This window comes from Arvicanthis niloticus, chromosome 23 (assembly GCF_011762505.2).
Source record: "Arvicanthis niloticus isolate mArvNil1 chromosome 23, mArvNil1.pat.X, whole genome shotgun sequence".
Taxonomy (NCBI): Eukaryota; Metazoa; Chordata; class Mammalia; order Rodentia; family Muridae; genus Arvicanthis; species Arvicanthis niloticus.
The window spans coordinates 16,265,022-16,277,334 of NC_133430.1; the positions used below are offsets into that span (position 1 = coordinate 16,265,022).

Consider the following 12,313-nt stretch of genomic DNA (forward strand, 5'->3'; position numbering starts at 1 on the left):
GAGCTGCCACAAGAATTCTTTGTTCTGTTCTTGCAGCTACCCTGGGAGTCTGGAATGGAGCCCAAAGAGAAAGTCCTCAAATCAAACAAACAAAACCACCAGAATACGAAGAGCAATAAACACACTGCATCTGTGCTGACTCCTAAGGCACTCAGGACAGCTGTTCGTCTGCTCTGTGGACACAGCTTACCAATGTGGGTGAGGGTGCTTCCTGGGTGCACCGTGGCAGGGGTAGGGGAACCTTCGACCAGACTTCCAAGACTTACTGAAAAAGAAAGACCCAAGGCCAGTATAATGGGGTGTCACAAGCTGGATGGTAGCCACAAAAGGCACTGCTGAGTTTCCTGTAGGTTTCTCTGGGCTTGAAATATTTTTCATTTTTAAGTGATGTTTCTTTATTTATTTTGCATGACTGTGGAGGGGGAGCCCACGTGCTACAACAGCGTGGAGATCAGAGGACAACCTGTGGGAGTTGTCTTCTCCTTTTACCACGTGGGTCCTAGGGATCAAGGTCAGGCTGACAGGCTTGGCAGCAAGCCCTTTACCTGCTGAGCCCTCTCGCCAGTCCCGTGATCAGAACATTTGTTTGAAAAAACAGAGAGCCCATATGCTTACACCCCTTCTGCGAGGTATTGGGGAAGGGAGTCTGAGGAACCCAGGCTAGTTTCTTCTGCCAGCACAACCCATTCACCCCATCACACCTCTGGGGCTGGGAGCTTACTGCCTTCCTAGGCAGCTCACTCTCAGTATCATTTGTCATCTCCCTGCAGATGACACGACATCTGTGCTTTGTATTGTCAGAGCTTTGAAGTTAGGTCAGGAGCCTGCACGTCCATATTAGGAAGGAGTCCGAGTCCACCCTTCCAGCAGACTTGCGGTCCAGGGCACTTTTAGGGAGCATCTCGGACAGCCATCTTGAGAACATCATGGCCGAAGCCTCAAGAAGGCCATTGGGAAATGTTCCTCTCTCCTGTGCCTCTATAAGACTTGGGGCAAAGAGCAGCGGCTGATAGTGAAGACCGTCAGACCGGAAAGCCCGGGCTTAGGATGCCCACAATAGCCAAGGCAGGCTGCAGTCCCGGGAAAGTATAGAGCCTTGTTTGGGGACCATTCCATCCTGTGAACCCCATGTCCTTGGTAAAACAGGAAGAGCATACTATCTACCATAGTGGTGAGGCAAAAGCTAAAGTAGACAACACAGTTAAGCGCTCAGTCCAGTGCTGATGCAGAGCAATCGGCAACTGTAAAAAGAGATGGAGGCGTCAGACCAGTCTCTGGATAGAGGGGAGGCTGAAGTGACAATAGGCAGGGCTGGGAAGTAAGCCCCCCCCCCCCCCCGCTAGAACAGAGAGGGCGGGGCTAGGACTGGGGAGAAGGCACAGTTGATAAGTGCTTGCTATGCAGTGTGTGACGATCTGAGCTGGGGATACCAATGTGCAGAGATAATCCCAGTGCCGAGGAGGCAGAGACGGGATCAGGGTTTGCTGGCCGGGCACTTTTACCAGTTGGTGAGGTCTGGGGTTCATCAAGAGACTCTTTTTTTCCTGCACTTTACAAGGCTGTGGTTGACAACCCCTTCCCCCTAATAGTCCTCCAACTCTGAAATGACACAATGTCGACCTCCCTCCCAGGGATCCTGTGCCACCCAGGCTGAACAGTCCCTATAGCTTGCAGCACTCATGGGAACATCTGCCAGCTATTTCTTCCAGACAGACACTGAGCCGAGTGCTGGCACACGCTACCTCTAGAAGTCTGCTGACCAAGCAGTCACTTTTAGAATAGTTCTTAAAGCATCTAACACAAAGGTTTCTAATATTGTCACAGCTGTACAGCCATCACCACTAGTCTTGAAACATTTTGGCCACCAGTCAGTCCCCATCCCCCAGTCCCCCAGTACTGCTCATCTGCTTTCTCTCTTCATGGACTCGCCTAGTCTAGGTATTTCCTGTAAGTGGACCTGGGCACTGTTTAGTTTCTTCCACCCTGCATAACATTCTTGAGGTCCGCCCACATTACTGTGGTGACTAGTAGAGTCTATCAGGGCGTCTGTATCAACCTTTTGTTTCTTATTGAGAGACAGCATTGCTTTATATGGACAGACTGCATTCTAGTTATCTAGTCAGTTCCTATTAACAAGACCTAGAGTAGCTGGGATTTGGAGGGCACACGCCTCTCGGTCCCAGCACTTGGGAGGCAGAAGCAGGCAGATCTCTGTGAGTTTGAAGCGAGCCTCCTCTACAAAGTGAGTTCCAGGACAGCTAGGGATACACAAAACAAAACAAGTTCTGAGGTAGTAAGCATCAGTTTTCTATAGAGCATCAATAACTGGAGACATTGTAGCAAATTAGCTTGTCTGAGGGTGGAGTTACATTGTAGAGATGATGGGAGACAAGGACTCATGAGCCGAGTGGTTCATAACAGATGCTGTTGTTGGCACAACCAGCGTAGCACTCACTGGGCATGGTGTCTGACTATGGACCTGGCACCTCACTTCTCTCTTCAGGAAAAGCTTCTTCAGGAAAAGGAGAGGGTTGGGCTCAACCTCACATGGCTGGTAGGTTGAATTTCCCCACATGAACCCCAGCTGCTTGACAGTACTCAGATTCACCAGAGGGCACCAGAGCAAGAATGTGGGGATCAAAGCGGTGTCTGTGGGGGTGCTCCACATGGGAGAACAGCTGTGCCTGCTGCTCCATATGACTGGGCCTCTCTCTGGCCAAGGACTGAGGGTCCTCCCAGCCCTTCAAATTCCATGTCTCTGCAACTTAGCTGACCCTTGGCTGTGAACCCTTTCTGAAGGCTTCTCTTTGTAGCGGGGCTGGCCCTGCCCCAGAAGACAGTCTAGAAAAGGCAGGAGGCCAGGCCAGCTTCATCTTTTCTGCCAGACCCTTCCCACTGAGTGTGCACAATACAGCCCCAGCTGTTGCCTCTTTCCTGGTTTGGCCCAGGCTGCAGAGCAGCAAGACCTAAAGCAGTTTTAGGGCCTGTGGGATGGAGATGTGGCTGGATTTAAACCTTCACCAATGTTCCACAGATACCTGTTGCCCATATTCAGAGTAGAATGAATGTTCAAGGTTCAGGCTAGTACCCACAGGCGCTTGTGGCTTCGAGGATAGGATCAGAGCCCTTGTTTTGTGGATTTCTCTTCCCCCACCAAACACTGAAAGCCTTGCATGGTAAGGCTGAACAGTTGCCCTGAACAGTTTTGCCCAGCACTGGCCAGTTCTGCAGGCTGCCCACAGCCTCTTAGAGGGGAAGTCAGCTCAAGTAGGTCTTCCGGTCCCCGGAAATAATGAGAGCAGACCAGGTCACCTTAGGTCATGCGTCATAGCCCACATCAAGGGGTCTGGCAAGTCAGAAGCCTTCCCGCTTTCAGTGTCTGCTTGCAGAGGCCTGTGTCTCTCCTAAGTGAGCCACAGCCCAATTTGTAGCCCTACCTTGCTGAAGGTGCCAAGGGTTCCAAGGGTTCCCTCTGGACCCACACGGGTCCCACGGAGGCCACAGAGGCACTGTGTTAAGGCTTTTCTGATGGCATCCCCCACTATAGTAGGCCAGCCTCAAGCTTGGTTTCTCATATCCTCTGACCTGCTCACAGTGTCACACCCTCTGTCTGTCTCCATCCTTGGCTGCTTTCTCTTCACCTTGTGTCCTAGACACCCACTCACCTGACACTCACCTTGTATCTTCCTCTAGAACTTCCTCTGAATCACAGGTTCTAGCCCCTCCCTGCTCATATTTGACCTGACCAGGCCCATCCTACTGTCTTGCCTACTCCCTGAGTCTTGGATGGGACTGTGTACTCCCATGAGGTCCCAGTTTGCACGTGATTATGCCAATTCTTGGCCATCAGTATGAAGAAGGGCTGTGTTCTGTGTTGCCTGGTGTTTAGGGTACTCTTGTTTGCTTTCTGTTGCTGTGAGTAAACACTGACCAAAGCTAATTTGGGGGAGAAAATGGTTTATCTGATTTACAGGTCTGGATCACAGCCCACCATTGAGTGAAGTCAGGGCAGGAACTAAACCAAGAGCAGAGGTAGAAACCATGGAGGAAAGCTGCTTACTGGCTCAGTATCCCTGGCTTGCTCAACTTGCTTTCTTACACCCCAGAACCACCTGCCTAGGGGTGGCACCACCCATAGTGGGCTAGAGCCTCCCCCTGTTAATCACAGATCAACAAAATGCCACATGGACTTGTCTTCAGGCCAATCTGATGGAGGCTGTGGTATCTGAATGAGAATGACCTCTATAGGTTCATAGAACTTGAATGCTTGGTCTCCAGCTGGTGGAACGACTTGGGAGGAATTAGGAGGCATGGCCTTGTTGGAGGAGGTGTATCTCTGGTAGGCATTGAGGTTTCAAAAGCCCATGCTATTCCCAGTTAGATCTTTTACTCTGCCTACAATTTGAGAATAAGAGGTAAGTTCTCAGCTGCTGCTCCAGCATTGCTTGCCTGCCTGCCTGCTTGCCTGCTGCTATGTTCTATGCCATAATGGTCACAGACTTACCCTCTGGAGTTGTAAGCCCCAATAAATTCTGTCTTCTATAAGGTGCCTTGGTCATGATGTTTTGTCACCACAATAGAAAAGTAACTAAGAAGTATTCTCTCAATTGAGGTTCCCTTTTCCTAGATGACCATAGCTTGTATCAAGCTGACAAAACCCCTAACTAGCATAGGGTATGAACTTGAAACCCAGGCAGCCTGCAGAAAGAGTCCCAGCTAGGTAGTCTTTACAAGTGACTGCTCCTGTCTTTGCTTCTCTGTGCTTATATTTAACTGGAGGCAGGAGCCTGAGTGCTTACTTTATATACTGGTTATAAGAGTTTAAGACAGTGCTCCACTGAAAGCATTGCTCAATATTGGGTACCATCCATCCATCCATCCATCCATCCATCCATCTGTTCATGCATCCATCTATCTATCCATCCACCCATCCATCCATCTATATGTCCATTCATACATCCTTTCATCCATCCATCTATGCATTCATACATTCATCTATCTATCCATCTGTCCATCCATCCATCCATCCATCCATCCATCCATCCATCTATCCATCTATCCATCCATCCACCTCTCTATCCATCCATCTGTCCATCCATCCATCCATCCATCCATCCATCTATTATATTGATTCAACTCTGCTATGGACCTGCCCATTCTAGGCTGATCACAATACTACTGAAATAAATGTTACAACTGACAGGCTGTAGAGATGGCTCAGTGTGTACTGCTCTTGCAGAGAATCTGAGTTTTGTTCCACTGGGTGAAACACAAACAGTTTTATCTCCAGTTCCAAGGAACCTGGCACCTCTTTTAGACTGATGCACCAGCACTCATATGCATATAAAATACACACACACACACACACACACACACACACACACCTAAAAATACAATAAATCTTTAAAGAGCAACTGGCATTCTGTGTCCTCCCCAAGGAGACACCCAGAAACATCACTAGATATGGAGATGGAATGAAGAAGGCAGGATTCAGGGATGCATGTGCTGGTCAGGACTGAAGGTAAAAGCCTTAAAGGTGCCAGCCCCCATGGCAGAGACAAGCTCTGTGCACACATGCCACACACCCATGTCAGGATGATCTCACACACCTGTGCAGGGACAGAGGGGAGGGTGGTGGAGAGAAGGAGGATTTTCCATAGTGCCCTCCTGTCCTTTCTGATTTCAAATCATGTGACTACACTGTCTGCTGGTTAGGTAACACAGTGGCTGGAAATTCCCAGAAAGCCAAGTCCTCCTTAAGAGGATTGCCCACGTGCAGCTGAACAGCACCACGAAGTCCCACTCACAGAGCTTGGCCCTCTTTGAGCTAAGTGTATCTATGGTAGGCCATCCAGAATGCAAATGTGTTTCCTGTGGTAGGACTCACCGGTGAAGAGAACAGAAAAATGGAATGGTGAAGGTGTCCCAGCCCCACCCATGTGGATCCCTCCTTTCTGTCTCTGCTTGGTGCTGAGAATGTCTACAACCTAGACCCAGCACTGAGTAGGGGAGGAGAAAAAGCAGAATGAGGTATAAAAACATACCGGTGTTAGAGGCAACGGGCAATATCCATCCATACTTGACTTATAGAGCAACTATAGATGCTGAATTTAATGTACATACTGAAATATTATACAGCCACTAAAAAGTTCCTAAAGTGCTCTCCATGTAGCTGGTGAGAACATGAGGCAGTACAGCTTCCACAGAGGGTGACCATTTAACTTAGAACACAATTGCAAACACACATGCCTTTGCACCCAGCAGCCATGGAGGGTTCCCTTTACAGATGGAGTTGCCACGGTCAAAGTGACTCATGGGACAACCGGTACTCTCTGGAGTCACTGGAACATTGTCTGTACAAGAGAAATGCCTGGAAACAACCTACACACTCATTGATAAGGGGAAAATGGAGGGCAAAGTATGTAACAGAAAAACAAACATGCGGAGGTCGCTGTGTGCTAAGGAGGGAGGGATGACTGGGCAAAAAGAATGGTGTGTGTCCTGAGTTCCTCTGCTGGACAGAGTGGTGTTGGTATTGAAAAAGGAGGGAGGAAGAGGAGAGGAGGGAGAGGAGGGAGGAGTGGAGGATGAGGGGGGAAAGGCTGAAAATCTGACTAGTGTATGTAGGACTAGCATTGAAGACAGCCCCCCCCCCTCCGCTGCCACTCAAAATGGGAGAGGAGAACCCAGCCCTGGCTCTGCATGGGGAAGGCACTAGGCACCATGGGCTTCCTCATATAAAGATCCAGAGATTTCTGTCTCCTTTATCTTTTTTGTACATACTGTACTCTTTAGGGGGCGGAGGATATTCGAGACAGGGTTTCTCTGTGTATCCTTGGCTGTCCTAGAACTTACTCTGTGGGCCAGGCTGGCCTTGAACTCATAGAGATCCTACTACTCTGCCTTCTAGGGGCTGGGGTTAAAGGCTACACCACTGCTCTGCCCCAAGTGTACTATTTTTTTAAGGTTGTTTTAATTTTTTTTCTAATTAAAAAAACTATTTATTTTATTTTACATACATTGGTGTTCTTCCTGCTTGTATGTGTGTGTGAGGGTGTCAGATCCCCTGGAACTGGAGTTACAGATAGTTGTGAGCTGCCATGTGGGTGCTAGGAGCTGAACCTGTTTGTTTTTTCTTTTCTTTTCTTTTTTTTTTTCTTTTGAAGAGCCAGTGCTCTTAACTGCTGAGCCATCTCCTCAATCCCAAATTGTATTTTTATAAATTGGGATTAATATTAACTTTTGTAATTTGGAAAATAGCAGGAGAAACTAGGAAGATAGAAGAATAGAGGCTCAGCCAGTAAAGCGCTTGCCTCACACATGGTAGACCCCAGCTTCCCTCGCTGGAGCTCCTGTAAGGAGCTGGGTGCAGTGCTGCATGCTTGCAGTCTCAGAGATGGTGAGCTGAGAGATGGAGACAGGCTCTCTGGAGCGCACTAGGCAGCTGGCTTAGCATACTCGGTGAAACTTCAAGACAATGAGAGACCCTGTTTCAAATTGAATGCAGGAGGTTCCTGAGTGCAAGGCCATTTCTCAGATCTCCATAGACAGGGCACACAAGTGATCTGTGTACACACACACATACATCATACCCTGCCATACACACACACACACACACATACACACACACACACACACACACACACACACACACACACACACACAAATACACATGAACACACACACCATGCACACATATGCACAGACACAAAAGTGAAGGAACACATCTTTCAGGCTTACTTGCTACTTGCCTGTCTGGGTCTCTTGTGTGAAGGGGGGCAGAACTGGGGGTGGGGCCCACTCAAAAGCCTAGCTTATTGCCCGGGAGCACCTTGGATACTCTGAGAGAGCCAGGAGGCAGACTGGACCAGTGCTTCCCACACTTGAGGCCCTTGCCATCTCTGTGTTTCAGTATCACAGAGTGGATCTGAAGCGTCTCCCCAAAACCTACGAGTGAAAGGCCCAGTGCAGTGGAGTTCAGAGGTGAAGAGTTCAGAGGTGAGATCTGTGAGAGGTGACAGGTCATGAAGACTCCACCCTTATCAGCGAAGTCATTCACTGGACTGATATATCATGGTCCCATGAGCGTAGGTGGCAGTGGGGTGGGGAGTACGGGGCTTTACGTCACAAGTGAATTCTATCACTGCTATCCAGCCACCATGAGGCAAACAACTCTAGTCCCTGCCATGGTGCTCAGCCCTGACACACAGACCCCAAAGCATCAGAGCCCGGTGACCATGATGGGAACCAGAAACCATGAGCCAAAACAAACTCTTTTCCCTTTGAGCTGATTCTCTTAGGTATTTTATCTGAGCAGCAGAAAGCTTCAGATAAAGTAACACAGTCAGATCCCTTCTCTAGAGGTAAAGAAGTAGAGGAAATGTCCTCATATATCCATAGGGCCAGAAGCCTATCAGACAGAATTGTGGAATTGTATAAATGCAGAAATGCTGTCTCCTGGATATTATAAAGGTAACTGTTGAGGTTTGGTCTGTTGCTATATATGGTAATGCTAAATACTGGCCCCCAAAGTCTGGTTGCCCCCAAGAACGAGGAGATCATTATGGACACCAAGTGATGCTATGTAACCTTGTTCCTTAATTTAAAACTATTGTTTGAATAGAGATGCCTACAGCCTTTGGCTGGACAGAAGAGAGGCAGGCAGAGTTTCGGTTCCCTGGGCTTGGGGTGTGAGGCAGGACCACAAGAGAGGAAGAGAGAAGGTGGAGGAAGGAAGAAGACACCATGAGGTAGGTGAATCATGTAAACATAGCCATATGAGGGTTGGCCAATTGGAGCAAGGGTGGCCCAGGCAGAACATGGCAAATTATAACTCGGGGTTATTGACAGGGAAGTAGACCAGAGAGCCATAGAAGGTTGATAGCTGCCCAGCTCCAGTGCTATCAAGGCTTGCTATAAATGGAAAGGCTGTGTGTCTTTTATCTGGGAACTGAATCAAAGGCAGGGTAGAGACCCCCAATTCATATTAAATATTTATTCACCAGTACATGAGATGGGTCCGATTCAGTCCAACCTTTAGTGAGTAGCTGCCGGTTAGTCTTCCTAGTTTGTAATCTATCCAGTGCTGTCTCCTGGAATCCCGTCTGATGTCAGCAACATGGGAGACCTACAGAATTCAGTGCAGTTCTGTGACCTGTGGCCCCTGAGTGCTGAGATTGTGGCCAGCGCAGCTACAGGGTCACGTCATTAATTGCATCTAACATGTAGAATGGCTTTATGAGGCTAGGGGCTGTCTTATGGGATGAAGCAGACTAGACTTCTCTAGCATCTGCCTTTTTCTGGTGTCCACACACTTGTGTTCCTTGGGATTTGTTTATAATGAAAAGGGGACTGACAGGGAGAATCACACATTCTTACTGTATATTACTTCCCCAAGCACAGCTCTGCTGGGAAAGCCCATCAGAGAAATGTCACCCTGCAATCAATGGCTTTTCTCCCAGGAACTGTTGCATGGGGCAGGCTGAATGCCAGGCCTCAGCTTTAACAGGCTGCCCCTAGCTGCCCCAGGGTTCCTGGCCTTTTATTGACCACACCCCTCTTATCCCCCAACCCCAGCTAGGTGCTCTCCCCTACCAGCTACTGCCCTCCCCCCACAGCTAGGTGCCCTCTTTGTTTCTGCCTCTTTCTTTTCCCAGGGATAGAGCTCTTGAGAAAACAGGAACAAGGAGGCTTGTGGTACAGACAGCCAGGGGCAGGGTCCCCACGCACGCAGGCCATTCTAGCTTTGAGCAATATAGCACATGGGAGTCTCCCACAGCCTGCTGTCACCCTACCTCTGACCCTGTAAGCTGCTCACTCGGGGTTCTCATCATCTGGAACTGAGGTAGAAATTAAGAAAGGACAGCACATAATGCCCCCCTCCCCCGTGCACCCACATAAGAGCTCAGGGACACAACTCAGTGCAGAAGGGGCAGAGGCCAGACACTTTACTCAGGTGCCTGCCTACAGTGTGTATGGAGGAACACCAGGACCAGGGCATCTGGAGCTTGGAGATGACTTGGCAAATGGCCCCTTATGGCTACTATTCAACTTGTGTAGCCCTGAGCAGTGTAGAAGGAGCTCTATCCTGGAAACGAACGATCTTGTCTAGCCTCTGCTACTGACTTGCTGGGTGAGCTTTTGCTCCTCCCCATCCCTTTATGAATCGAGTTTCCTCAGCAGTAAAACAAGACAAAGGCACCATGCCCCCACCTACTTCAGAGGGCTACTGGAGAGTGAGCGCCTGGGTGTCTGTGGCAGGGAAGGAAGTGTGCTTTGACAAAGGAGCCCCCATCTCTGAACGGAAAGGTGACTCAGAACACAAGGCTGGCTTCCAGCAGCTGCTCCTCCTTGGGTCACTGCTAAGCTCGAGAGAGTGCAGACAGAACATACAGGCCTGACCCCCATCTTACACAAACCATCAAAGCATCATGTCTCCCCAGTATCTGTGACACCGGGTCACCTGGTACTCTCCCAAACAGCAGCTGTGGCCACATTTCCTCTGTTGGGTGTCTGTGTGCCTCAGGCTGAGTATTCTCCTGCCAGTTCTAAAGGAGCTACCTCCTAGTCTCCTCCAAAAGCCAAACACAAAAGCCTGCCCTGGCCTGAAACCCACCAGTTACTCCCTGTCATATATGCCCAGTTGCCTCATCAGATGTGACATGTGCACAGATGTGACTGTTCAAGTGGGAGGCTAGAAGATGCTGAAGACATGGTCACAGGCCCATGTCTGTGTGCTCCCAAATGCCCACTACAAAGTCTTACCGAAAGGCTTATACCATGTGGGAGGGTAAAGCCTCATTGGTGGAGAAATATATGTATACATACATATATATGTGTATATATATCTCTATCTCCTCAGAAGAGAGGCCCAGAACATGTCATGGCCCTTTTCCATGTGGGGACAGAAGCAGAAGAGCCTTCTGAGAAACAGAAAATGGCTCCACTGATACTGAACCTCTTGGCACTTCGATTTGGGATTCCTCGGCTTCCAAAATTGTGAGAGGAAAACCACTGTTGTTCATGAAGCTGCTTTCTCTGGCATTTTGTTATAGCAGCAGGAGCTGGCAAGATCCTGGCTAGTGAACTTGAGGCAGGGTGAGGTACTGAGGTGGGGGAGAGTGAGCACCATAGGAAGAGACTCAGGGCCTATGCTCCAGACACCCATTTCATGTGCCCCTGGAATTCCAAGTAGTGTGGCCTGATGGTATCAAAGGAGCAACTGGCACTGACTGGTACGTAAGGGTCTGACATCCTTTGTGTGCCTTCCAGACAGAGTGTCACCCTGCAGTGGGGCTGGGATGATGGAAAGGCCCAAATGGCAGTCCATCTGGGACCCGAGGCATTCCTGGATCTAGGGAGGATTCAGGTGTGGGCCTCAGGGGAGGCACAAAGATACTGAATTTAGAAGATTCGTGGATAAGCAGAGGCTCTGGCTGGGATGGAACTCAATCTGGTCCCCAGCTCTATTGTCCTGGTCTCCTCACTGAGAGGCACCAGAACTCCAGCCTTGGAGGGTGGTAACTATCAGGAGAACTCTTGATCTTTGTCAGAAGTAGGTCCTCAGGATGCAAGCTGGGGTTTTTAGGGCACGGCTGCTAGTGCCGAGAGTCCATGCTCCTGTCTCAGTAACGCACAAATTTCCATACCCCCAACAATTCTGTCAGAGTCACAGAACAAAAACCACCGACTATAGACATCATCAGAAACTGGCCTTCCTAAGCCCCAGACTTTCGTGGAGGTGAGGGAAGCCCCAGGATCCAGGCAGGGCCTAAGGGACAGTGTGTACTTTTCCAGGCAGACCATAGATAAAGCAGATACTCCTCAGCTTGAAGGCCTAAGAGGGAGTGAGCTGGCAGGCGTATGCCCAGTGGCTAGATTAACCTAACTCCTGTGAATACTAAGAGCTAATAGTGAACCCTGTTCTCAGGGACCCTGCTCAGCCTAAGCTTTGGCTGTGAGCTTCTAAGTGAATACACATCCTCCCTTCTTTACTACCGAACACCACACGCTGTGACATCAAACTTCATGCCTGAAGGAAGCTTGCAGCACCCACAGACTTTTCCAAGATACATCATGGTCACCTTGTGCTTAGGAACACGGCATCTCAGTGCTATAGGGGGTCATTTGGAACAATAAAATGACCACCACCAACAACAACAACAATAACAAAAGCACAAAGGTGTGGAACACACCTGATATGAAGGAGGCTCTGACAAGGATACATCTGCGGTGTGGGGTGGAGAGGCCAACTGTCCTCATGTCAGAGGACTGATAGCTCTTGACAGGCACTTAGGGACTTGACAGCACTTAG

General features: G+C 49.2%; 1 protein-coding gene across 2 annotated transcripts in view; it reads right to left on the reverse strand.

The window, feature by feature from the left end:
- The window catches only part of Rin3 (Ras and Rab interactor 3), a 104,862-nt gene that overhangs the window by 81,119 nt on the left and 11,430 nt on the right, over positions 1-12,313 (reverse strand). Inside the window, exon 2 of one of the 2 annotated variants that reach the window (XM_076921355.1) lies at positions 9,003-9,127. The exons of the other annotated variant lie outside the window; for it this stretch is intronic. Within the exon in view, the coding sequence (XP_076777470.1) occupies positions 9,003-9,127 (125 nt within the window). The remainder of the gene's footprint in view (positions 1-9,002; positions 9,128-12,313) is intronic. 2 annotated transcript variants of the gene reach the window in all.